This window comes from Mchenga conophoros, linkage group LG16, assembly GCF_057382185.1.
Source record: "Mchenga conophoros isolate Kocher_MC1m ecotype Shallow Benthic linkage group LG16, M_conophoros_male_GT1.1, whole genome shotgun sequence".
In the NCBI taxonomy this organism is placed as follows: domain Eukaryota; kingdom Metazoa; phylum Chordata; class Actinopteri; order Cichliformes; family Cichlidae; genus Mchenga; species Mchenga conophoros.
The window spans coordinates 17286454-17313516 of record NC_140541.1 but is presented as its reverse complement, the minus strand read 5'-3'; the positions used below and the strand labels follow the sequence as shown (position 1 = coordinate 17313516).

The following is a 27063-nucleotide window of genomic DNA, read 5'->3' as shown; positions in this document are numbered from 1 at the left end:
TAAGTATTCCCTTTTAGAGCATTCATTGTAAACCCTAAGATGGTTGTGTGGGAAAATCCTAGTAGATCAGCAGTTCCTGGTATGGACCTATGGACCAGACCATCTGACACCATGACAATCTGACAATCATGTCATGTTCAAAGTCACTGAAATCACTTTCCTTCCTGATGTTTGGTTTGAAATTCAGCAGGTCATCTTGGCCATCTCTGCTTAGCTAAATGTACTGAATTGCTGCCATGTGACTGGCTGATACACATTTTCATTAACTGCAGCAGTTGAATAGGTGTACCTAACAATGTGGCTGATGAATATAAATAGCAATGTTCTTTTAACAAGATTCCTGCTGACTGAAATGTAATATTTGCTGCTAGGTTTATGCTTAGCAGTTGCCAACATGACATCGTAATTTGCAGACAGTGTGTAAATAATGTCCAGTACCATGGTGGTAAATGGAAAGTAAAATTTTAACGTAAATGTGCTTCGTGATTCTTCACACAGGAGTGGATTCTTCATTTTATAATAAAATATTTTATTTTTGTACTTGTTACACCTTATTAGTCCTTTACACAGCTGCACAGCATGATAACACTGTTAACATGGTGTCATCAGTATAAAAAGAAAATGTTGAAACACTGCAAACACACACAATTTACATCCTACAGGACAACTGCTATTTTAATGGCAGGACACTGTATGTGATGATTGGCTTGTTTGTCCAGGTAGCGGATGTTATAAATGGTGGTGGTAAAAACTGTATGCAGACAAAAAAAAGCATACATATACAAATTGAAAATAAGTTGCAAAAGGCATGACAATATCATAAGAGTCCGTTCCACCAGTGTTGTTTTTCTCACTTGTGTAGAGCTCTAACAGAAGACCAAAGGATGGGATATGTGCTATGTAAACAAGAAGCTAGGACATTATTTATATCCAACATTATAATATTGTGGCCTCCTATAACAGAATCAGCGGATAAACTGGATGACGATAAAAACTAACTGGGTTGTAGCTATTAGGGTCCTCTAAAAGGACCAAAAGGGTCAAGTCCAACAAATCCAGGGAGGAATGGATGGGAATGCCAAAGAAAGCACTGGGTTTAGTCTGTCAGAAGGTTTCAGATTAAAGAAGAGTATCGTGGCCAGATAAGCAGACAAAGGACAGATCACTTTTTTAAAAAATCGCTGGTAACCGTACAGCTTCTCTCAGCAGAAGACATAGCTTGAGGTCATCTTTCCAAAGAGCATATGTTGTTTATCAGTTCGCTCATCCTAGTTTTTCCTGTTCTTCCAGTTTGCATTGCATTTTACATCTGAAAGCACATCATTTGGTCAAATCCCTGGGCCGCTTGCCTTGGAGCATTTTTCCACTGAAACGTGTTTTCACTTATTTCTGAGCTGTAGAAGGTTCATGCTCTCTGCCTTTCTTCCCTCACCAGCATTTTTTTCACTCTTGTCTGCTTTGTCATACACTATAAACAAACACCAAAGTTTGTCATTTATGAAGAGAAACAGAAACAGTCTAACACTTAACAAGTTCGCTGCTTTTGGCCACCTTAAAGGAATAGTTTGATCTTGTCACATACATTGTTCCTGGAGTATGTTTAGAGGAAGATGAATACCTCTTCGATATCTGCACATCCAAACGTACAAAAACTGAATATAAGCAGAAACTTTATTGCCTGGCTCTGTCTGGAGCACCGCTAAAGGCAAATCCACATATAAAGTTTTTCAAGTGGCGAAAACCCTCTTTTTATGTTTTTGTTCTTTGACGCACATAGTGAAGCATATTTTTGTACAGACGGCTATAAAGATGTAACAAATCTTCAATATTTATATAACACTATATGTAGAAAAGTACTTGCCCACCTACACATTACATCTGGACGACCTGCTCAGCCAATGAGACCTATGACACGAAGCTCTTGGCGCACAGTTACGGTGCTGATGTTAACAACAGAGGAGGTTTGGAGTTTTTGTTACACCAATTTCAGTTGATTGTAGTGGGAAGAAATTTTATGAAGTGATTTGTTGTACGGTGGCATCATATCCTCAAAATCAGAGAACTCATTACAAAGACCCATTCTTTCACAAATGCTTGTGAAGGCAGACTGTGTGGCTATTTTTCAGCTATTTCACCTGTCGCAATTGGACTGAAGACAAATGAATTCAAAGATTAATACTGTTCTCTTTACACATAGTTGTAGTTGTGGCCTTTTAGCTTTTTTTCAGGAATGACTGATCAGAATTCCACTGCCAGCTTTCTGGTTTCACTTTGACAAGTAAATTTCCCAAATAAAACTAAAAAAAATCTACATAAAAACACGCTCGTCTTGAGTTAATATGTTAAAGCCAACCTGACAGACTCTGTCAGAAACTGAGAAGCGTACATCTGAAAATGCTGAACTATCCTTTTAATGTAGGATAATATCCAAATATACATAATTGGTTTATTGGTGTTGCTTTTAAATTGTAAAAGCGAATCATTGCAGACCTACATTTCAAAGAGCATTTAATATTAAAATAGCACCATTTACTAAAAAAGTTGCTTTCTCAGTATCTCTCTGAGAATCCCTACTGTAAAGAGAAAAATCTTCCCTACCAGACATCAGTTTAGCTATATACATACAATACATACATATTCACATGTATTTATGTTCTTCCCTTTTAAGAATGGACAGGTAGGCATGATGAAAAGAGCCCATACTAAATAAAAATACTACTTGATGCAGTTCATCTGTCAAAATTTCAAGTAACAGGATGCGGTCTACTTTTCCTTGCAGGGAAATGTCCGATGAATAAGCAGCAGACGCATCCCCTGATGTCACAACAAGCTCACCCTGTCAAGAGAAGGCACTGAGGGCGGAGGAAGAAGCATCAGCACCTCTGCCCTCGCACAGGCAGAGACGGACGCAGACTTTTTGTGGAGAGACGTATGCTGTGAGACAGTCCAGTTTAAGCAGTGCAATCCAGGCTCTGAGAATTGTGGCAAAGAAAAGATGACAGTCTTGACGGGGAGCTTGACGTTGAGAAACACAGGTGCGTTTCTGTGAAGGGTGAGAGGAGTGTCAGTATGAAAGTTACAAACAAAACAAAATATACAGTATGGTACACACTCAAAACTATATAGTTACTATATTTTGCCTTTGAATGTATTATCTCTAATGATTGAGCACATGCTCTTGATTCAGCAAAATGAATTTAACATTAAGTTTTAGGAAATGTCTTATTTCTCTGTGATTCATGTGCAATATGCTGTGAGTGCACTGGTGAGCCAGGCTTTAATAGTTTGGAATTGTTGGAAATATGTAAATTTGGTTTTTGGGGACAGATGAAAAGACTGATATCGATCTTATTTCACCATATGAAGCTGAATCCAGCAGCCACTTAACTGCTCCTATACTAGTAATAGTGCTGTACTCAACCACTCATAAAAACAAAGAAAACAGTCCGATGTTTTACATTTTGTTTTAGTCTGCACTAATTTAAAAAGAATATAAAAAGCATACATTAAAAAATGCTGAACAAGTTGTTGAAAATCATTTAAATCCTGAGTGATTTTAATTTCTTCCACATCTGCAGAGAGCCAGTAACCCATGGGTCATTGAAAATGGAAAAGCAAAATGGAAAAGTATGACGTCATTTATCATTATCTACTGTACTTTATCTACTGCACGCTCAGTTTCTTCCCATCTACGGTGCGGTTTACACCAACCTAGGCAATCTGCTCTGGTAATCAATCAATTCGTTTGGAGTATTAAACCCCCCTTGTCATTTACTTGCCCTTTATCTTTTTTATCTTTTGTTTTCCTGCTCTTATGTACAAAATAGATAATAATCAGCTTCCTGAATTCTCGTTATCTAAATTTTCTTTACTGAAAAAGATAAATTACAATAAGTTAAGAATTAACTGGTGCTGTTCTTAAATGTATGAGAAATTACATTTCTTTTCTTACTTGATCACCATTCTTAAGAACTATATCGAGGAGTATTGTTAAAAGGAGTATTGTTTGCTTTCAGGAGCAAAGTGAAGGAGGAGATGAAAGCAGCACAGCGGGAGGTGAAACGCTGCCTGAGGGAAGCAAAGGACACCTACAGGAGGAAGGTGGAGCAGAAGTTGGAGAGGAACAATATGAGGGAGGTCTGGAATGGTGTGAAAACCATCACAGGCCACAACACCAAGAAAAGCACAGTGGGGGGGACTGTGGAGAAGGCAAACGAACTCAACAACTTCTTCAACAGGTTTGACCAGCCCACAACCCCCCCACCCTCACCCTCACCTTCACTACAGAGTCCAATCCCCACTCTCCTACCTCCCTCGCTTCCCCCCCTTCCTGACACCATGACACCCCCCTCCTCCAATCCCTCTCTCAGCAGCAAGACATCTCCCCCCCTCCCCTCCTCCCAAACATCTCCCAGTGTCACAGTGGATCAGGTCAGGAGACAACTGAGGAAGCTTCGCCCCAGAAAGGCAGCAGGCCCAGACAAGGTGTGTCCTAGGATGCTAAAGGCGTGTGCTGCTGAACTTGGGGAGCCGCTACAACGAGTCTTCAACCTCAGTCTGCGACTGGGGAGAGTGCCCGCCCTATGGAAGACATCCTGCATCGTCCCGGTCCCCAAAAAGAACCGGCCCAATGAGCTGAATGACTTCCGACCGGTGGCACTGACGTCACATCTTATGAAGACTCTAGAGCGGCTCTTCCTCAACCTCCTCCGACCACAGGTACAACATGCCCAGGACCCACTACAGTTTGCATACAAGGCGGGTGTCGGAGTGGAGGATGCCATCCTGTACCTCCTACACAGAGCCCACTCACACCTGGATGGGGGAAAAGGCACGGTCAGGATCCTGTTTCTTGACTTTTCCAGTGCCTTTAATACCATCTGGCCCTGTATGCTTCAGGAAAAACTGAACAGGATGGAGGTGGACCCCTGCCTGGTGGCTTGGATCTCCGACTACCTCACCGACAGACCACAGTACGTCAGGCTGAAGGACATCACGTCTGACACAGTGGTCAGCAGCACAGGAGCACCACAGGGAACTGTGCTGTCCCCTCTTCTCTTCACCCTGTACACCTCTGACTTCTGCTACAACTCTGAATTATGCCACATTCAGAAGTTTGCAGACGACACAGCCATCATGGGGTGTATCTGGGATGATCAGGAAGAGGAGTACAGAAGTCTGGTGAGGAACTTTGTCGCATGGAGTCACACAAACCACCTGCAACTCAACACCTCAAAGACTAAGGAACTGGTTGTGGACTTCGGGAGGTCCAGAGAAGGTCCACTGCCGGTTCAGATAGAGGGGGAGGAGGTGGAGGTGGTCAACAAGTACAAGTTCCTCGGGCTGTGGGTGGACAATAAACTGGACTGGTCATGCAACACAGAGCACCTGTATAAAAAAGCCCAAAGCCGACTGTACTTCCTCAGGAGGCTGAGGTCTTTTAACATCTGCAGGAAGCTCCTGAGAATGTTTTACCAGTCGGTGGTTGCTGGAGTACTTTTCTATGCTGTGGTGTGCTGGGGGAGCAGCACAGCAAAGAGGGACTCATCCAGGCTGGAGAAACTGATCAGGAGGGCTAGCTCTGTGGTCGGCATGAAGCTGGACACTCTGGTGACAGTGGCAGAGAAAAGGACATTAAAGAAACTGATGGACATTATGGACAATGCCAGGCATCCTCTGCACACGGCCATAAACAATCAGAAGAGTCTGTTCAGTGACAGGTTGCTTCTCCCAAAGACAAGAACTAACAGACTTAAAAACTCCTTTGTCCCACACGCCATCAAACTGTTTAACTCCTCTCTGGAGGGGAGAGGGAGGGGAAACAGGAGGACAAAGGAGGGGGGAACAACTAAGCTGTAGTGCCTCTTCACTTCACTGTGCAATACCTTTTGTGCAATACTTTTGTAAATAGTCAACAGTGCAATAGACTCAATACTTGAAATGTGCAATTCACTTGTATTTTTATTTTTTATTCCTATTTATTCTATTTATCCCCTTCGTATATTTTATTTATATTGTCTCTGTATTTATATGTGTGTGTGTGTGTGTGTGTGTGTGTGTGTGTGTGTGTGTGTGTGTATATATATAATATTCTGTAACTCTGTAACTTCTGTCGGTGCTGTGCTTTTTTGGAAATCGAATTTCCCAGAGGAACCCACCCGAGGGATTAATAAAGTTCTATCTAATCTAATCTAAGAAAGAACAAGCGTTCAGATTAAGGCAAAATACCTCACTGTTCACAGGACGGCTTCATATCTGTGTAGAGGAGCTCTCTCTCTGGGTATCCAGGACACTGTAGTACATGCAGAGGCATAGAAAAAGCATATATTAACCTTTATTTATGCAAGAAGTGAAACTCTTATTTTTGGGAAAGTCTTGGGCTTGGATGGGCAGGATTACATGGGAGAGAGCACACACACTCCACACAGAAGTGCCCAGCTTGGGTTCAAATCCAGGACTCCTTTGCTGTGAGAAAACAGTGCTAATCACTGAGCCACCATGCTGTAACATTAGATAATATCATTAGATACTTCTGAGGTTGATAAGTTACTTTATTACATTCAACATGGAACTACAATTTCACTCAGCTTGGTTTGGAGGTGATCTATTACCAGATACGGCTTAAAAACAATCAGTACCACGGGGAAACTGCTATCGCCAGGCAAGCTGGCAGTGGAATACATGTCTGCATCTTGTAATGGTTTCAACCTCACTGTATCAGTTCCAGGTCTGGCTGGTGACAATTTAGGAATGATAAATGTGTCCTGTTGGCCTCCTGTATCTCAAACTCGCTTCCCCTTCTCCTCACAGCCTGGTTTGTTTGGCCCGTTTCTTTATCTGATCATAGTCCAAAAAGAGGATAACAAGTGAGCCGCTTACGCTTGGTGCTGCCGTACAAAGTCTGCAAACTGCCGGTCCTTAGCGTAGAGCTCAATGATGCGTATCCTGTCTTGGATTTCCTACAGAAAAACAGGATATATGTCCAGAAGGAACATTACATCACAGGCAGATAAACAGTAAACTCAACAGGCTGCAGCTTAGTGAAAACATGACATCAGAAAAAAGCCACAAAGAATTTTAAGTCAACAAAAGGCAGATGGCAATAAAAACCTGATATTAATTATTTTTCATCATAGACAGGTAAAACGTGTAATTAATATGTATTGCTCTTGGTGTGTAACTTCCTCAAAATTCCCAGCTGCACTGCACTCTTTTTTTGTTTTTTGGCCCAAACAGCAACAGCAATTTTCTCACAAAATTCGAGCCAAACAGTCTTCTGAGTGTTGTATAAACTTAAGCCTGGTGTTTTATGTGTACAGAGTAGACAGGGTGACTTGGGAATTACTTCTGCTTACTAATCCAAGAGTTAAAAGAAATAATGAGGTAAAGAAAAGACAACCCTCTCTTCTAATTCAACCACTGGACTGTAGTTCTCTCACGAACCTCCCTAGTCAGTTCGCTGTTCTCATAGATGTGTCGTATCTCCTCGCTGCTGAAGTCAGTGGAGGCCTCAGCGCTGGCACTGCTGTACACGGGAGCTTCAGGGTAGCGGCGGTAGTAGTGACTGTAGCCTGTGGTCGCTTCACTCTCATACATGGGGTTGTACTTGGTCGCCCTCTCTAAAGATGGGAGACTCTCTGCTCGCCTGCAAAATGACACAAACAGTGAAGTCAGTCGCATGGTAGAGAAAGGGTGGGAAACAGAGTCACACATCCAGGAGGAAGAAGTCAGGAAAAGAGCTCCGCGGCCATGAAAAATGTTATTGTACGTTTCATCAATAACTTGTGCCCATTAGAAAGTAGTACATGGGAATAAGAAGTTGTAGCACTTATTGATGAGTGGCTATGAGAAATGCAGTCTGTTGTTGACTCACTATAGCAGCCAAGCTCCATAGGGCTATTATAACACGTAAGGCATGGATGAATTTGACAAATGTTGTTTAGCAGAAGCTTTAAATAATGACAAAAACAGATGTGGACCAGATATGAAAATATTGCATGCAATATGCTGCAGTTTTACAAAGGAGAAATGAACCTTGTCTACTCCTCGCTCGCTGAACTAGCACACACTCTCTAATGAGGGTGTTCTGATTGCTCTGTATAGGATCCAGTGTGTGCCAAATTCAAGCGACTGCCTTGACATGTGATAGGGTAAAATGAATTCAACAATAAAGCCTCTCAAAATCAAAATATAATGGAATTAAAACTAATTTATCCATGCTTCATGCGTAATAATAGCATTATAGAGTTCACATAGTGTGGCCAGTAAACAACAGACTAGTTATCTTGAGGCCACGCATTATTAACACACACACACACACACATTTTTATTCATCAGCTACACAATGATTTACATCCTCCGTAACACTGTGGGTCTCAGTAAATAAGATGTTATTGTGGAATAGCCTTTATTAGGCTTAGATAAGCCAGCCTGCTTGTGCCAGAAAGTCAGATTCCAGACTAGTAGAAAGCCTAATGTGTTATGTGTTTAAGGCTTTTCAGCAATAGATCAGCACCATATCTGATCAGTTAATTGGCTGAGGTCAGCACAGTCATTCTCCACAGACAGGTCCGGGATCCATGCCAGACAGATCTTTGTGTGTGTGTGTGTGTGTGTGTGTGTGTGTGTGTGTGTCAGAGGAATTCAGGAAAGGAGCAAAGCAGGACACTCCAAACTTCCAGGCAGCAGGAGACGATGGCTGTACCGCTGTAAGTTTAGAAGGATAAAGAGATGGTACAGTGGAAACTTTGACTGTGGCGACTGGCCTGGGATTTCTCAACTTAGTCTGTCCCCTCAAGAAAATAACCACGCTGATTGCATGGAAGAGGGTTGGTCATCAAACAGACTAAATTTAAGTATTTCTCTTCACTATCAAACCATAAAGTATGGTTTCTTTCCATTTAAGACTGACTGACAAAAGGATTTAGTGTTAATTTTCCTATTTTAATCAAATTTAATATCCATTTAAAGACTGAACCATGAAATAATTGTCAGAAAAAAAATTTCTGGCAATTTTTTTGAATAAATAAATAATGATTTGCATATATGATTTTTAATTGGTATCACACAAAACTCAGGTATCAAATACGATAGACCAGGCGTTAACATTTTCCACTGTAGCATGCACCATACGCATTAAATACAGCTCCAAATCTTAACTGAAACTATTTAAACTGTTAAATGTGGCTTCAGTGGATGAATCTGTAAATGAAAAACTGAAGTTCTGTGAAATATGCATTATATTGATACTCAGGTGTGGAGTGCACTGAAAAGCTGGTTTCTCAGTCGTGAACATGCCCTTGAGCCTTCTGAATGGTTTGCCCACTGTAGAAATCTAAATCCAACAGCTTTACAGAGAGGCAGCGAGATTAAAAGCACAGTCATAATTACTAAAGTCAAACAACATTACAAATATCCTGTAAACTCTTAACTGCAACAGAAATCCAAATTCTTTCATTATTAAACCATCCCCATGTGCTCTGTGGTGTTGAAATGACTCTTTGGGTACTAACAGCATTTGACGTGCACTCCTTACCGTATGGGGTCCTCTGACTCATCCTTGTCATACTGATCCCGTAAAGTCCTGGCCAGGAAGAAGATGACTCCAGAGGCCACCAAGAGGAAGCCAGCTACAGAGGCAATCGCTATGCCAACAACCAGCGGCTCGGACACGTACTCCTCGCAATGTTCTCCTCTGTACCACCAGTTCTCCCCGACGCGACACCTGGGGATGACGTTGGAAATTTTTCAAAACCGCGATAACATTTTTTTCCAGTGTTCAAAAAACGAAAAAGACGAGAAGCATTGGAAACAGCAGAAGATGAAAATGCTGCATCCCACATCATGATTCATACATACACGTCATGCGTCATGTTGTAACGTCTCTTTCTTTCACTGAATAACAAAAATCTTTAAAAAGTCATCACTGACAACAACAAGTCATTAAATCATTAATACTTTTGGAATAAAGAATCAACAATTCACACCACTCGTTTGGAGCACCACAACACTTTTGTTGGACGGTGTGAGGTAAACAACGATCCAACAGCATCTGGAGCTGCCTGTGTGTTTTACGATGTGGTAGTGGGTGTGAAACAAATGTTAAGCACTCATCTTGGAACAAAGGCCCGTCCTTGTTTGTTCATAATCACTCAAGTTAAGCACACCACATACAAAATCGTGAACATAGCCACTGGACATATTTCTGTCACTGATGTTGGATTGTTCTTGGCACGTCATCTTGTGCACAACTTACACACCACATACAAATTTGCATGTTTGGATGCATATGCACAGATCTTTAGTCACACAAAACAAAACCTGTGATCATCAGGAATGTCTTGGAAAATATGTAAAAGCATCTAAGGTAGTATAAAATTTAAGAAAGGGTTTGGACCATATCACATTAAACTGAAATCTTTTATCCTGGAGCAGAGAAAATTAATCACCATGTTAATCACATCTTAGCGTTACTGTTTTCAAGTATGTACAGGGCAACAAAAATAAATGTCTTCTGGTGTAGATAACTGAATATTAACTGGCAAAGTTTTGAGCCTTTGCAGATTTGCTAAAATCTAATACATTTTATTTTTAGGCACCTTTAAAAACCCTCAAGGACAAATTACATTAGTACAGCAAATTAAAGACATATACACAACAGTGATCAAAGTAACAATTGACTAAGACTATGTTACAATGAATGGTATGCATTTCTGAACAGATGGGTTTTGACCCATGATTTAAAAATAGAAAGAGAATTTATGGTGGAAGTGCACACCAAAGTCATGGGGCAGGGCAACGAAAGGCTCTGAGTCACTAAGTCATCAGAAGAGCAGATGGAATAAACAAAAGAGAAGCTGAAGCGGAGTATGGGAGAGGGTAAGGTCAGAAAATAAATCTGGGCTGGTCTAATTATATTTTGTACCCAACAAAGATATAAAACATAATCTTCATTTTATTTACTTATTTATAATTTGCAAGGCCAGCTAGATTTATGGGGAGACCCAGCTAGCACTTGAAAATCTGTTTATGTGATGGAGTACTAGCCTCACAAATCTGCAAACTCAGACACACTATCCAGCACACAATCTCAGATCACTTCCCCTAATCCCCGCCTGTCACCCACCTGCAGATGGCTCCCTGGCCAGGGATGACGTCGCATTTGCCGTCATTGAGACAAAAGTCAGTCTGCAGCTCACAGATGCTCTGACAGGGCAAGCCATCCACGCTGAAATACCCAGCATTGCAGACGCACTCTGCCTCCCCAGACCACTTGTTCACTTTACACTCAGCGTACTCGTTACACGCCTGGAACTTACAGGGATCGGCCTGGTCACCTGTAAAATAAAATAACCTTCTCAAATGTGCATGGTCAAGAGTACTCAGACTACAAATGAACTACAAATTGAAATAGCTAACAACAAACGGACACGTACTAGTTGGCTTATGTAATCCAGCTGAACCCTGGAGTTAGTTACTATACCGGGATATGTCATTCTACTCACACTAACCGGTTGGTCAGAGTGAACAGTAGATAATGATATGTGTCAACATGGCTGCAGTCCAAGGAAGCCTGATTATCTCATTCCAGCTTATCTGTTTGTGACGCTCAGCTCTGCCACAAGTCACAATAATTCAATTCAGTTCAATTCAATTCAGTTTTATTTACGGAGAGCTAATTTTAAACAGGAAGAAACCTTCAGCAGAAGCAAACTCAGCAAGGGGAAAAAGGGGTTGGCAAGGTTTTGTAGGCTTTTGCGCACTGTGCTATACTTTGCCTTAGAATACCTTAGAATACTTTGCAAAGCAATATTCTAAGGTGACAATGAAGTAAGTGTTTAAAATTTATGGAAATAAGCCAATTGCCTTCTTTTCATGAGTTTGTTATACAATGCTAGCATAAAAGCATTTAAAAAGGCTAATTTAGATCCCCAAATACATGCAAGGAAGTAGCTAAAGATAGCTGGTGACAGGTGAGACTTTCTCATAGAACAGTGGTTCTTGGCAACAAGAACAGAAATAGTGATTTCTTTAGGAGACCTTTGACAGGGATCTCAAGAAGAAGTGCTGTCCTTATGACAGCACTGGTTGTCAGTGAGAGCATACCTGATTCAACATCCAGTGAATACTTGTCAATGGCCAGGTTCATGGTCTGGTAGGCTGTGTTACAAAAGTCCTCCAAGATTAAGTAGACAGTTGTTGTGACGCCACGAGCCACAGGCTTCCCGAATTTCATCCGGCTGTTGACTACAATGCTCCCATTTCGGAAGTTCAAGATCTCCAGGTTCTCAAAGTGACTGAGGTTGGATTGTAGGTAGGGCACAAGCTAGGGAACAGTTGAAAAATGTGCAGTTTGATGTTACAAGCAAAAGGATTTTACACAGGATTGTGAATAATGAAAATAACAAATACTGCAAGACGCAGGCATTTACCAGCTCGAGGAAGCGTTGCTCCAGAGCTTTGTACTCTGGGGAACTCTTGTTAAAGAGATCCTCTGAGAAGATCATGTTGGTCACCCTCAGACTAAAGAAAACCATTAGTGCTCGTCCAGGGTTTACAGGCATGGCAATACTAGCCTGGTCTGTGCCGTGGCCCACACCTATTGGGAATCCGGTGCTGCCCTCCTCTGTGTGGTTAATCAAACCATAACCATACTGAACCACATTATAACCATGGTCTCCAGTGGTGGTATCGTCCAAGCCATCATCAGTAGTCTGGATCTAGGCGATAAGAAAGTAAAATGATTTGATTATCAGATGCAGACAGCATACATTTTTTGTTCAAAACAAATCTTGTTTGATTCTATTGCTTTACCTCCACCAGTAAAGGCATGTCTGTGTCAGGCTCATCATCAAAATCAGGGTTTACATAAGAGATACGGGTAAAGGGTGACTCCCTCTCTGGAGACAGAGCAGTTGGTTGGGCAGGGCCCAGAGAATCTGTCACTGGTGGTTCAGGAACATCTTTGTTAACCAGTAAGATTTCATCATCTGTAAGATCTTCTCTAGAGATCTCTGGAGTTTCTGGAGGCTCTTCTACTACAACTGGAGCTTCAGACAGAGCCTCTTCATTTCTTTCGTGATCCTGATTTTCTACTGATTCTTCCAAGCCATTCTCTTCAAATACAGGTTCCTCGGGGCTGGCCGACAGCACATTAATGGCTGAATTTTCTGGTCTTAGAGTGTTAGCCTCCTCATTATCAGGTGGAATATCTGCAGGGTTAGACTCTTCTGATGTCCCCTCAATGGAGTTATCGCCAACAGGAAGAAGACTCATCTTCGTTGGCTCTGGCTGTGATGCTTCACTAGTTATATCTACAGCATCTGGAATTGGTATTTGGGCAGGTAAACCCTTTTCTTCCTTGGTTTCAGTTATGACAGTAAAGATTTCAAGTTCCTCTATAATCTCAACAACATCATCTGGATTCTCCTCTTCCATGGGTACAGCTGTAGGTCCAAATGTCTCTTCCTCAGCTCCAGATGTAACATCTGCATTTATGGTGATTTCTTCTGTTTTCACCTCTTCCTCTGAAGCAGTTTCCCCAAGGGACATTTCCTCCTCTTCTGGAGTGATTGTAGATGGTTCAATTAGCCCCTCCAAAACATCTGGGACTGAACCAGAGGCTTCAATTTCTACTGGGGGTTCAGGCAGTGTGACGCTTCCTGGCAGTTCAGCTGGAAGGTCTTCAGGTGGAGGAGGTTCTACAGAGAAAATCTGCACAGTATCCTCCAGCAACAAACCCTCCTTCTCAATCCCTGAAAAAACAAAGATAAGAAGAAACTCACTCTCTATTATAGAAGATATCTGACATATGATATCTTATGATATTATGATATAAGAACTAATGAAAAAGGTAGTCTTGTATAGCTGGAATGCTATGTGGAAAAATAAAGCATCATATGTAAAATTGCCCAAATAACACTTACCGGCAGCTTCAGGTATACGGAAGGTCAGATCAAGAGCAGGAGATGCAACTTCACTCTCCTCTAGAACAATAACATTATTTTCTATTGTTGCCACTGTGTTGGTTTCTGAAGATTCACTTTTGATGTCCTCTTCCAGCGTCAGGACCTCTGGCGGCTTATCAACAGCACTGATCTGCATCACAAACAGGAGCTCTGATTGGCCAGTCACCAGAGGCAGAGATTTTTAATCTTATCCCCAAACACCCTTTTTACTTTGGTGACAGTGGGAAGGAAAAACTCCCTTTCAACAGGAAGACACCTAGATATATCATGAAAGTTAATTATAGTAAATGCCTGACTTAATGCAAAGCCAGACACATCAGGAGGATTATGTGTGAGCCATGGCAGAGAATGGAGTGATTGCTTAATGCCAACTTTAAGGACACTGCTGGTATGTTAACCAAGCTTTGTTGTGAAATACTGCTTAATCATCTTTTATTAGAACCACATCTAGTGTTGAGGTAAACACTGTGTGTGTAATTAAAGACTGAACAAAGTTAGTTGAGAGTTAGTTGATGGTGTTGCGGTGTTTAACACTGTTGCCTCACATCAAGAAAGTCCTGGGTTTGAATCCATTCTGGGGCTTTTCTATGTGGGTTTTCTCTGTGTCTGTGTGGGTTCTCTCCAGGTACTCTGGCTTAGGTTACATGGTGATTGTAAACCAACCTTAGGTGTGAACGCAAAAGTAAGTGGCCGTCTGTCATTCTGTGTTAGCCCTGCAACAGATTGACAGCCTGTGCTGTGACAGGTAAGACAAGCTCAAGCCCTCTTGCAACTCTGAATTGAGTAACAGGAAGAAAGTGGATAGTTGGAGCTTTCAATATGTATTCTAATGAATGTGTCTTTGTGTTGCATATACTTGTTAACCAAGAGGAAATGTTGGTGCCTGGTTAAATCACGTTACTTTGGTGAAGTGTGTGATGATTGAAGACTGCACAGCTGAAACTTGAGCTACCTTACAATAATGATTGTACCGTATATATATATATATATATATATATATATATATATATATATATATATATATATATATATATATATATATATATATGTATATGTCTGTACATCTATGTGTCCTATCACCTCCTTATAGGTTGGCATATCTCAATGAAAATGTGCACAGACATAGTCACACATACAGCTATCATTAATATATTTTTTTAGAGAATTGCATACAGTTTTTGTGAGTTTTTGAGTGCGTGTGTGTGTGTGTACTCTTTCTATTAACTGCTGCTAAACCACCCAAGTCTTTCTGAATAACTGCAGAGTTTTTATTTCAATAACTGTATCAATCTATATTTCATATAGATATATAATTATATGTTCTTGTTCCTGTGCTTTCACATTAAGTCTTAGTGGTCCAAGTCTTAGTTTTGCTCATGGACCTTGTGTTTTTGTAGTGCATTAAGCTAATTCCCTAATTCCTTTTTATAGTTAAAGAATTTCTACTATACTACTTTTGCTATTGTATCTATTTAGTTTGATGGCTTATCATAAGATTCATATTTCTCATAACAACCAAATGAAATCTTTATTTAAACCGTTCCAACTTCAAATCAGGGTAGAAACTCTCCAACCTCATACCATGTGTCAAATTATCAGGCTATGCTGAAAATGTGACCAAAGCAAACCGAACTGTGATTATCATTAAAAGCACACTCAAACACAAGAGAGCACGAACAGAGACATACTTTAGATGGTATTGCTTGTCTAGATAAATTCTCAAGTGCAGTCTCTGTTGACTCATGGCGCTGTGGTGCACTGCAGTCTCTGCCCAAGAATAGCAGTGGATTATTACAGCAAGAACCAAACTAATCCTCAAAGCTTCACTTCATCCTTGCTAGTGAGCTCATCCCCTACCTGCGCTGGTGTAGTCTGGATAACATCTCAAGGCAGTTACGGGTCTTCACCACGGTGTCTTTTAACAAAAGCGATGTACAAATTCCAAGCAGCTGGATCGCCTGGAGAGAGATTGTTTTCATGATAGCTGTGGAGGTAACTTGTTACTCACCATGGCTCCGTCTTCAGTGTTGATAGAGTGAGGAATCTCAGACACTGTGGAACCACAGAAGAAACAAACATTAACAAAAACTGACATACAACACACAAACGTGCCAAATAGCCTAAATATTTCTGCCTGCCAGCATATTCAAAATTCTGTTAACTGTTAGTGTTTCAGCACAGACTGCCTGCTTTTTGACGGCGTCACCTCCAGGGGTAAATATCTACAAATCAGTGCTAAAATCTGGAATAAATATCAGCCACTGTGGTCCAAGGCTATTATTGCATCACCACCAAGGCAAAAAAAACAAAGCCAAAGCTGTGTCTTTAAGTCCCCAAGCCACATGTGTCAGCCATATGAGAATGTTTAGCCATCATTTTAGATGTCACAGCCTATAACTAATATGGAAATGAGAGGGCATCCATCTTTAAAAGTGCTTGCCTTTGCAGTAAACTAATGACCTGCAGTCTTTAAAAACACAAGGCTGAAGAAATCTCACAGGAGATTTCTTTAATTATATGTTAACGTATAATTAAATGACCAAAGTAAAAGGTAGGTAGGATATTGACTGCCTGAGTTTTTAGGTGGCATATTTAAAAAAAAAAAAATCATTGTGTAAAGGTGTCTGTGATTGGGTGAATGGGATGAGGTCACAGGTGAGGCAACGTCTGTTTGGCTAAAGACAAAGATTTCTCCATTGCAGTGTCGCCAACATTTAGACATGTTGACTACTCAGTAGTAGTTACTGCAATATTACCATCTGCAACTTTGTTTTCACTTTGTGAGTCTGTTTGCATCTCTATGTTGAGATCATTTGGGGAAAATGAACAGCTCAAAACACTTACTGCAGCAGAAACTACCACAAAGCTGGCTGCACAGCTGGATCAACTCCTTTGCAAGACGGACTGTAGTTGTATATGTACTCATGGATTGGAAAGAGACATTAAAGACAGACACAAGGGATTCAAACAGCCTATTATTGAAATACAGTATGTATTGTTTTGTTTTCTTTTGTTTTTAATCAGACCTGACCTGTGATTCTGTATATGCAGTTTTTATATCCCACTGTAGTCTCACAGGACTGGCTTATAGTTTCAGTTGGACCAACCAAAGTTTGTGACCCAGTTTTGCGCGTCTACAGACAACATAAAAAATTGCAAAAGTACTCAAACAGTCTTTGAGATAGTTCTTGCCACAGAAGGTGTCTCCAGGAGCATATCTTGCATGGATAACACATTCACAGACTCACAAGGTTAAAATAATCCCCGCTTCAGTCTCTCAAAACTCAGACATCTGCATAAATATGTAGAATCTGTAGGCAAGGGACAGGATTTGGGGGGATACGTAAAGTAGTGTGAATGCTATTGATCAATATCTATGATAAACTTTAGAGGAAAGCAGGTAAACAGTCCATGTGGAGAACAAAACAGCAATGACATTATTGCAAACGCACTGATTAACAATGACTGTATGTTTGTATTCTCTTATTGTATTTTCAGCATCATGGTGCACTGTGGGCAATGTTATTATCACATATCGACACTTCAAAAAAACATAGGGAATAAAATAAACCATATCTTTGCTTTGAATATGCCTGCTTCCAGTCTGACCATCTTTAAAGGAGAGCAATGCTAAGTAGGTGAAGTCAATTTTTAAGAGTTCACTGTGAAATCCAAAATATGTATGCCCAAAAAAAGAAAGGATTACAGTAAAGCCTAAAAATCTAAAGCTCAGATTTCAAACATCCTTTCTGCTGAGTTCTCCTTTGCTGACCATTTAATGACGAGGATTTAACTGACACACTGAATAAATACACAGTTCCTATAACTGATGACTGTTATTTGTCCATTAAAAATGGCCCAGTTGTGGGACTGAAACTTGTCTCTGTCCATTTGACAGAAAGAGAGTCAAATAAAAAACAGATGAGACTATTAAAAGCCTGGAATGTTTTCTCAAGTGACGAACGGTGTGTTTTAATATCAGTGCAATGTCAACAGCGTCTCTATTTGACATGACACATGTAGGTTTGCCCTGCGATGCACGCACCACCTTTTCCAGTGCATTCCCAGTGACTCCACTGCCATGCTGGCAAAATAAATCTCTGCAGTATAGTGGAAATATGAGCGTATCAGTTTAGGGAATATCTTTAGGAAGACTGGCAGTAATGCACATCATCTTACCACTCTCCAGCTTTTTGTCATCTAGGTCTTCAATGAAAATTTTGTTGTCCTCACTGATGGTGAGGACCACAGTGGGGTGCTCCTTGAACTCCCGATAGGAGTTCTCCACTTGGTTCGACTGTAGGGTCAGGTAGTTCAGTTGTTCAGCGGTCACTCCTGCTCCATTCACCACCACTGTGACGGCATAGTCCACCACCAAACCACCAAACCTGCTGACACAAGTATGCTGTTGTTATATTATATCAAGTTCATATAGTGATCCAGGTTAGGCCTAGGGACAATTTTAATATAATTTTCCTATATTTTGGGCAACTGCACTCTCATATTGTACTTATGTTATGCTAATTATGATTGAATTCTTCACTATAAATGTATTACGTTATTGATAATCCCCACCTCTAATCTCTCTCCTTTAAAGCTCCCATTACCGCTCCACTACAGCAGCGAGTTTAAATATTTAATTTAAAATAAGCAGAGAGGGTTTCTCATGCATTTTCATGACCAGTATATTATTATCCCATTCAATAGTTTACATTTATCCTTTGCACACAATTACACTAAAGGTATTAGAGGGAAAGAGGAAGAAAATTGTTCAGGCATTAGCTTGATTTAATGATAAACCTTTTTTTAAAAATTGTAGAACGCTAACATATGACTGATGAATCGTGTGATTTATTCTTGCTTGGAACGCAGGAGTGTGACTGTATAGCGCTAAAGGAGCCGAGTCAGCAGAATGATCAATATCATCATAATAAACATGGAAACCTCACAAGAGATTCCAGAGCCTGGAAAAAGCCATCTATCAGGCTTCATTTGACTACTGGGAGCCCTCCATGTCCATGCTGACCCAGTTTGTTGGGTTACTGGCAGACAGCTGAGCATGTGCTGACCCAAAGTCAGCCCCATTTAGAAGGAGATCCAGTTCACAAAAGGGCAGTCAGGCAGCGCTCTGCTCCTGCTGTGCCTTGTAAGTTGGAGTTAGAAGTTGCATGCAAGGTTGATTACAGCAATAAATTCATTTCTTACTCACCTATTTAATGTATAGCCATAATTTCATGAATAAATAATATTCAGAGTACAGTTACCAAAAAAACTGACTGCTTCTAACTATTATAACTATGTTTATTCAGGTATTGAATGTGAGCAAACATACAAGGTATATAAACGTTGATTTCATTGCACCTCAACAACAAACTTTGTACCCTACAACATTTATCAGGCCTTTTGTATTTACAATTTTCTACACAGATTCATACATTGAATAATAAATGAATACTTCAAACAGACGACATGTGTTGTTTTCTCTTGTTTTCCAGAGGTTGTGAGAAACACATTACTCTCAAATCTTACTGTTAAATATGAAGCCCTGACCAGTTAGCGTAGCTTAGCTGTAAACAGCAGGGAAGACTGTTTTTATACAACCCCTTTGCAAAAAATGTTTTGGCGCTGCGTAAAATGTAAATTAAAAACAGAATGCAATGATTTGCGGATTTCATAAACACAAATTCACCGCTGTGTAAACAATCTTTAAAATGCCTGTGAACTGAGATCATGTCCACGTATGGCTTCTTTTGTGGATGGCAGAGCTTTAACCTGCATTTGTGGATGGTGCTGAGGAAATGTTCTGGAAACGTTCCCGAGCTCTTGCATTAATTTCCATGAAAGAAATGGGCTATTTTCATGCAGTGGCATTTAAGGGCCTGAAGACCAGGAGCTTCCAATACAGATTTTTGGCCTTGTCCCTTGTGCACTGCCAGTCTTTTTATCTTTTGGTGGTATTATTCCATCAAATTCAAAATTATTTAATATTTGTCATGAAATAGCCTCACTTTAAGTATTTGATATGTCTCCTGTGTTCTGCCATGACTTAAATATGGATTTATGGATTTTTGTGTCCCAACCCTTTACACAGCATCATAAATGTTGTGGAATTGGGTTTATATGTCCAACGATAAAATACCAGCACACCTAAAGCTCAATAATCAGTGCATAATAGCCAATGTGTTTATTCTGCACACACAATAAAAATGTCTAACAAAGTTGCATTTTATGAAAAGTTATATCGAAGCTTCTAGGCGCTGCTGGATTTAACGATTCCTGGAAGTTCCTCGTTCCAGTCAACGATCCAGCACAGCATATTGCAAACTAAATTCTTAAACTGTCATTTATCCCCTTCTGCTTTTGTTCAGCTCAAACAAACCAGTTCAGTTTAGCTTTCCAAATAGCCATTTCCCACTCATTTCCATCCTTCCAGGTAAAGCTCAGATTATCGTCTCTATACAGGAGCACCTGCTCACTTGGTTCGATCCACCCTGATCCCACTTAACAGGTGAGTGACTGCGTTAAGTCCATTAACACAGGCAACTAGTGACACAGCTTAACACGTGCCCACGCTCACAGGTAAACACAGTGTGAGATGAAGCTGGGGTCACACACATACACAGCTCTATCTAGGTTGATAGGGATCTGTGGGCTTAAACACAACACAGGATGGGGAGAGCTATTCAAGGTCGAAGTACCAGAGCAACTACTGATGACTCACCCCTCTGCGCCATCTTGCGGCCTGTGTGAAACAAGCGAGATCTGTTAAACTTCTGCCGAGAGCTCAAATCACGATACAAGTATTACAAAAAGAGGCGGCTTTAAAAGGCCATTTGTTCTGACAGCCATAATCATTGGAGAGAAGCTGACCTGAAGTCAGTTACAGACACACTTTTAAATCCAGGAAGCCCCTCCAGAGCGTCTTCTATCTGCAAAGACAAAGTTGACCAGGCATCAGAGTGGAAACCGCAGTTAATTTGTTTCTTATTTTGAGTGGTTTACAATGAACTTGCTTGCCAAAATAAATCTCATTTATTGTTCCAAAAGGACTTCAAAGTACTCGAAATGTCGTCCCCGGATTATTTTCCTTAAAAGACAAACTGCTCATAGAAAACAGCTTGTAGTGGTTTTCAAGGCCTTGCTTCACCACACTAACATGAAAAAAGAAATAGATATAGTCGTGTCGTCCTGCAGACTCACTGACCCAGTTTATTAAATCTTCCAGAGATGAAGAAGTATGCGTACAGGTCTCCAGGGTCTTTCGTCTGCTGACTTCTCCTCCACTTCCTCTTTCTTTACACTCATTTACCATCAGTCCCTATCTTACCCTCCACTCCACTTTTCTTCTTTATCTCTTCAAGGCACGCAAACTTGCTTGTATGCATGACGTTTCTTGCTATAGACTACAGTATGTCAAGGTGTGTGCAGATGTTAGCTGTCCAGGAAATCCCCGCAGAGAATAAAAGCAGCTCAGAAATCAAAAGAAAAAAAAATACTGAAAGCATTCATCAAATGCAAAACACATACACGTGTGTGCACAAAAAAATGCACCAAATTGTCTGTTTAATGTTTTCATTTGCAAGGTTTTGTGCATCCGCTGCCAGGGAAAAGGCCTGTAGGCATGTTTACTGAATCTTCCAAGTACCTGTAAAACCACTGGATACCTGTGCAGCGGCGTGCATGTGCGGAAGTTTATGTATTCCCAAGACATGAGTCATGAAGCTGGATTTTCAGCACATTATTATTTCACCCTAACCAACTGTGTATCATAAAGTCAGTGTGTTTTGAGCCCTTGCCTAACAGTTTGAGTTTAACTACTGCTAAAGTGCGAGTTATTAAAACTAACAGTGCTTCAATCACAGACCATAAACCAGTAGATATAGAGAGTCCAGGCCAGCGCCAAGGCTCAGATGGGAGATATAAAGGGAAACAGACATGAGGAGCCAGAGCTAGAGGCAAACCTTTTCAGCGAGCTGTCTGCTGAGTGTTTGGTACTGGAGGCTGGCCGGATCAGCAAGGCTCTCGTTGTACATTTCTCCTGACAAGAGGATGCTTAGCTCCACAACCTGCTCCAGCGGAGCAGGAGTAGGCGGTTGTACGGTTATATCATTGTAAAGCTGAGTAGTGAGAAAGAGATAAAGACGCACTTTAATTAAGGGCAAATGATCAATCCCAGTCTGCAAGCAATCTGTGTTTACACTCACAGGACTCTCCTCTACTCCTGGTGAAATGGCAGGGGAATCCTCCTCCTTGTTTTCAGCTGTGTCTTCTAGGTGGTTAAGTTCATATGCAAAAGAAAAAGGGATTGTCGGTTTATTTGAGGTGGATGTCAGCTTAAACGTTTGGCAAGTGCCATGATTAGTGATAGTTATATGGATTAGACTGTCCTTACCCGGACTTCTTGCTAAATCTAAGGGTCAGCTGACCTAAAGCCAAGTTCACATACCGAGCACTTAAGGATGCACACTCCAAAATACAAAACTGCACACTAGACACGGGCCAGACACAAAAACAGCAAATCTATATCAGGGTGGTTAAATAAAAGGGGGATTTTTGCTACAGATGCCAGTATAATCAGGTAAAACACTGACCTAGCTCAGGAGCTTCAACGGATTCTGGTATGTCTGGTGTTGGAGTGCTGTGAAACACAGGAGGATCATGTTAGCGACGCCGATACAACGTTACACAATTATGATATAATAAAAAGGCAATAAGCACAACTATTAATGGCTTATGCACACTGCATGTAGGGTCGGAATAAGTTGTTAATGGAAGCAAATCCAGTTTCCCAGTGTCTGAAAATTATTGAAGGTTAGATTTTTGTCTATTAATTTAGTTTGTTAAAAAAGATTTTAAAAAAGAGGCAAAGACTGAGATCCAAGCAAGTCAGAAGCAGTCAAGCTATTTGTAATTGTTTATTTAAATTAGATAAACTGTTGCACCATTGGCTAACAGGACTCAACCATATCGATATATAATCACTACACTAAAAAAATAAATAAATAAATTATTTCTTAACTTCCTTTCAATTAATTTAATTACTTGTATATTTTGTATGCAATTTTGTTACAGAAGTACAGAGTAAAATGTTAAATTTATGGAATCTTGTCAAATGAAATGTACTGGATTTGCATAAATTTAGAGCATCTGAATAAATAAACCTTTGATTTTATATATTTCACATGAATTTGACTTTGTGTTTATTGGGGGGTAAAAAAAAATATTTTTTTAAGTGTGCTGTTCAAATGAGCTGTAAAAGATAATAATTATATTATTCTGGGGGGAAAAAACGTGATTCATGTGTTTACCAAATACCTTCAAACATTTGGTGAAATCGATGCTGTTTATACAACTGTGAATGTTACTGCAGACACATTGTTTGGCATTTCTGGGCACGATGGGAAACATGTGATATCCAAATCATGTGCATGTTGCTAACATTTGATTGAGGACTAGGGGAGATGCATGTATTACGAGGTCCTAACTTTCAAAACCAAATTTTGTACCACTAACCAAGAAAAGGTAAACATGTTCCACGTTCAGTAATTTCAGGTTGATTTCTCAAAGCCTTCAGCAGATACGTCAACGATTATTTATTTTTTTAAATTCCCAAGATAATCCTGAGTCAGTTTTAGGACGGCTGGTTTCTGTTTAAAGCGTCAAAAAAAATGTTTTTATGAACATGGTGAAACAAAATGGGTTTTTTTAATAAAAATCTCATATTCTTTAAACATCAGACAGCAAAGATGTAGCTGGAGTAAGAAAAAATAAAATGATGGAAGACAGCTGACCTCAGGCCAAGCCATTTTACAGAACACTGCAAAGACAAACTGGAGTCTGAGTCAAACTTCATGTTTCCACATGACATGAATAATAAAAAACGATGAGAATTATAACAGGTACGGTTGTATCTCAACAGCTTCTTTGCTTGGACCCCTGTTAATATTATCATTTAAAGAGAGAACTCAAACAGACAGTGAGCATAAAGACACATACCTAAATCTATGACACATAAATGAAAAAAAAAAAAAGAAGCCAAAACAAATAAATGTGAAAAATCATGTTTGATAAGTGATGAGTGGGAATATGAACAGGTAAGGTTGAAGAGCTTTGACAACCTTACCTGCACATATGTTGCCAGGACCTGGTGGGCTCACTACAGATAGTGGTAAAAGTGACACATTTACAAAACACAGACTTAATAATGAGATCATGAACGCATCATTAAAAGGTCACTTTGGGGAAAACAAAGCAGAGAGTTTCTTTTACCTCTTCAAACTGGGCGGCGACATTCTCTGGAAGTGGAAAACAGTTTCATGAGCCAGCTCCAGAGAAAATCATGTTTTGTACTAATCGCATATCATTTTATTGTTATTTAGTTACCTTTTTAGCCAGAGTCTGATGCTCCTCTGACGTACTAAAGTAGCTGCCAATATCCCGTGCAGAGACTATGCCCTCCTGACATCGACTCATCCAGCTTTGGTACTCTTCTTGCTCTGGGAGGCGGTCCCAGAAGATCTTAAATGCCTCCCATATGGTCTCCTGGCACACTGGTTAGACCAGAGAAAGACAGCACCCTCTTAAAAAATTTATCTGGAGAACTTTCTTTCATAGTAATGTTTTCCAAGTTATTTTTATTGGGGTGAAACTTGAACCCTAACTTAAATGTATGCTTGTTTGACAAGGAAACCACGACACACGTTCATTAGCTGAGAAATAAGATCATATTTTATGAGTTTGACTCATTTACAATCTTGATATCATTAGTTAGAGTTTCTGGGGGCCCAAGCTAAATCATAAATCTATCCATTTCCACGTTGATGTCGTGATATAACTCTCATACTGGGCGCTGATCCAAAATCAGTGCACAGACATATGCTCCAATCTTCTTCTCTAATTAACAGTGTCCACAAGGCTGCAGTGATCACTTCTAAATCCATATCTAACTTGCATAACAAACCTGCCCATGCACACATATAAGAAAGAGCTAAATGTCTGTTTTTACTGTAACTTTTGGCTTTTTAGAAAAAATCTTTTTTTTTTTGTTGTTTGTGTAATATTTGTATTTTTTGTCTGCGTGAATTGCTAATTTCATGAACTATTCCAAGCGAAGTACTTTAAAGCAGCATTACCTACTAATATGCAACTTGGCTGTCAAATTGCATTGTGGGTTATTGGTAGATAATATAAAAATATATAATGCAGTGCTAAATTGTGCAATAATCCTTTAAAAGCACACCAGAACTCGTCGGCAGGGCTGGTAAGATGCAGTGTAGGTAACAACGGCTTCTTTTAATGGAGACCTGATGTTGTGTAGATGCTACCAGTGTGTGTGGTGTAATGTTATTTCAGTAAATGAGCCCAATAAGTGGAGCAATCTGTTTTGATACAAATCTAATGAAGTCTAATTGAGTCTGATGGATCTTATTGCGTAAACACAGCAAAGGTTAACTCTCTCGTCCACTGGAGAATTAAATCTTTTCACACTGTAGACACGCAAAGGGGAAGATACAGAGGGGGCAATCTCTCAAAATCAGTTTGTTTGTTCTTTTTGGTGCCATCTTCACACCTTGGTGTGACAGTGACAATGAAACTCCATTTACAATATTCATTTTTAACACCGATTCACACTGGGTCTTACCTCTGAGATGAAAGTAGCTCAGATGGTTTGCAATGACTTGCTCGGCGGTCTCTTGCGCGCACAGTTTGACTCCACTTGGAAAAAGGATGTTCCTTTTCTGTCGAGAGATAACCGCGTGGCTCTCACGCGATGGCTTCACCTCAGATATGTGAGTGATGCGTGGAAACACCACAGGCTCCTGAGTATAAGGCAGATCAAGGTATCCCATAGAGGAACCTTCCATCATTGCATCTGGGGTGCACAACAACAACAAAGTTTAAAATATAGAGTTTGTGTGTGCATTTAGGTAAGTAGTGAACGCTTGATTTTTAAGTCAACTAATGCCACGTACCTGTCTTTAGGTCCAGAAATATGACCATTAAACCAAACACAGCAGGGTAGAAAACACATTTCCACGAGAGGATGCTCATGTTAAATCCGTGATTGTGCTTAGATCCGTGGCCTTGGGAAAGGATCAAGGAGATACGCGTTTCGTCTCAAGTCACGCAACAGCAGTAGGACAAACTGAGTACGAGTTTGCATATTTCAGAATTCTCCAAAGAAGACCCCAAAGAATAAGAGAAGCCCAATCACAAACCATTTGCTGACACAGTCACACTGTGGGCTCGCGCTTTCCTCTGTGCCCGGGGAGAGGTGTTTCCCATGGTGCTGAGAGGACAGCTCCTGGCTCAGGTAGATAGGCAGATGGCACTTGAGAGAGAGGAGGATTTTTTAATGCTCTCTAATCCTGTTTACAGTAAGTCTTTTAGGAGAACTCACCAAGAAGTTACTGGAGCAACACTGGGAGGGGAGGGTACTTAGTGTGGAGGAAACGTGGTCAGAGAGGAGGTAACAATGGCTACATAAAGGCCAAAGAGCAGCCACATGTACTCTATGTATGTAGAGGAATGTGAGGCAGGTCAAGGATTGAGTTGGCCATTAAGGTCATTTTGGGGGGAAAAAAAAAAAGAGTCCCTTTAACTGGCAGTCACCCAGTTAAATGTGCACTCAGACTCATGAGCTCAAGAGATGACATTTAGCCACTTGCTATTTCGATGGGGTTTAAACAGTTTTCAAACTGGAAATCTGCTTCTTCTTGCCTTTGAGTAGACCAACTTTTTGTAGCATTTACAAAGAGTGTTTGAACACACATTTGGAGGTTGAAATTAAAATAATATGATCCTTAAGCAAAAGTAAGTATATTGTTAATTATTGTGATATTTAAAACGTGGGTCATGTAATCTCTCATATAATCTTAGATTTGCCTAAAAATGTGAAATTTTAGCTTCATATACCAAAATGCTTTGGGGTTTGTTTTTTTTACATTTTAAAATCTGAGGCATCATCAAAACAAACAAGCAAACAAAAAATGAATAATAAACAATCTTTAAAAAACTCACATTGCTAAGGACATTTAGTGATACTTTCTGGGACGCAGGTAAATCTCAGAATAATTTGAAAAAAGAAAAAACATGA

The 27063-nt window shown here is 40.3% G+C and overlaps 1 protein-coding gene across 1 annotated transcript; it reads right to left on the bottom strand.

Moving 5' to 3' along the window:
• Positions 1 to 542: 542 nt before the first annotated feature.
• On the bottom strand, positions 543 to 26275 carry impg2a (interphotoreceptor matrix proteoglycan 2a). The gene is made up of 22 exons (XM_085249786.1): positions 25940 to 26275; positions 25609 to 25839; positions 24351 to 24517; positions 24237 to 24262; positions 24091 to 24123; positions 22559 to 22605; positions 22172 to 22236; positions 21929 to 22084; positions 20838 to 20896; positions 20689 to 20709; positions 18147 to 18358; positions 15976 to 16019; positions 13926 to 14097; positions 12814 to 13754; positions 12432 to 12719; positions 12106 to 12325; positions 11126 to 11336; positions 9536 to 9724; positions 7444 to 7645; positions 6880 to 6959; positions 6229 to 6292; positions 543 to 3043 (listed from the first exon to the last, which is right to left on the bottom strand). Exons 1-21 carry the CDS (start codon positions 26016 to 26018, stop codon positions 6250 to 6252), a joined length of 3486 nt encoding a protein of 1161 aa, XP_085105912.1. The 5' UTR covers positions 26019 to 26275; the 3' UTR covers positions 543 to 3043; positions 6229 to 6249.
• Between the last annotated feature and the right edge of the window lie 788 nt (positions 26276 to 27063).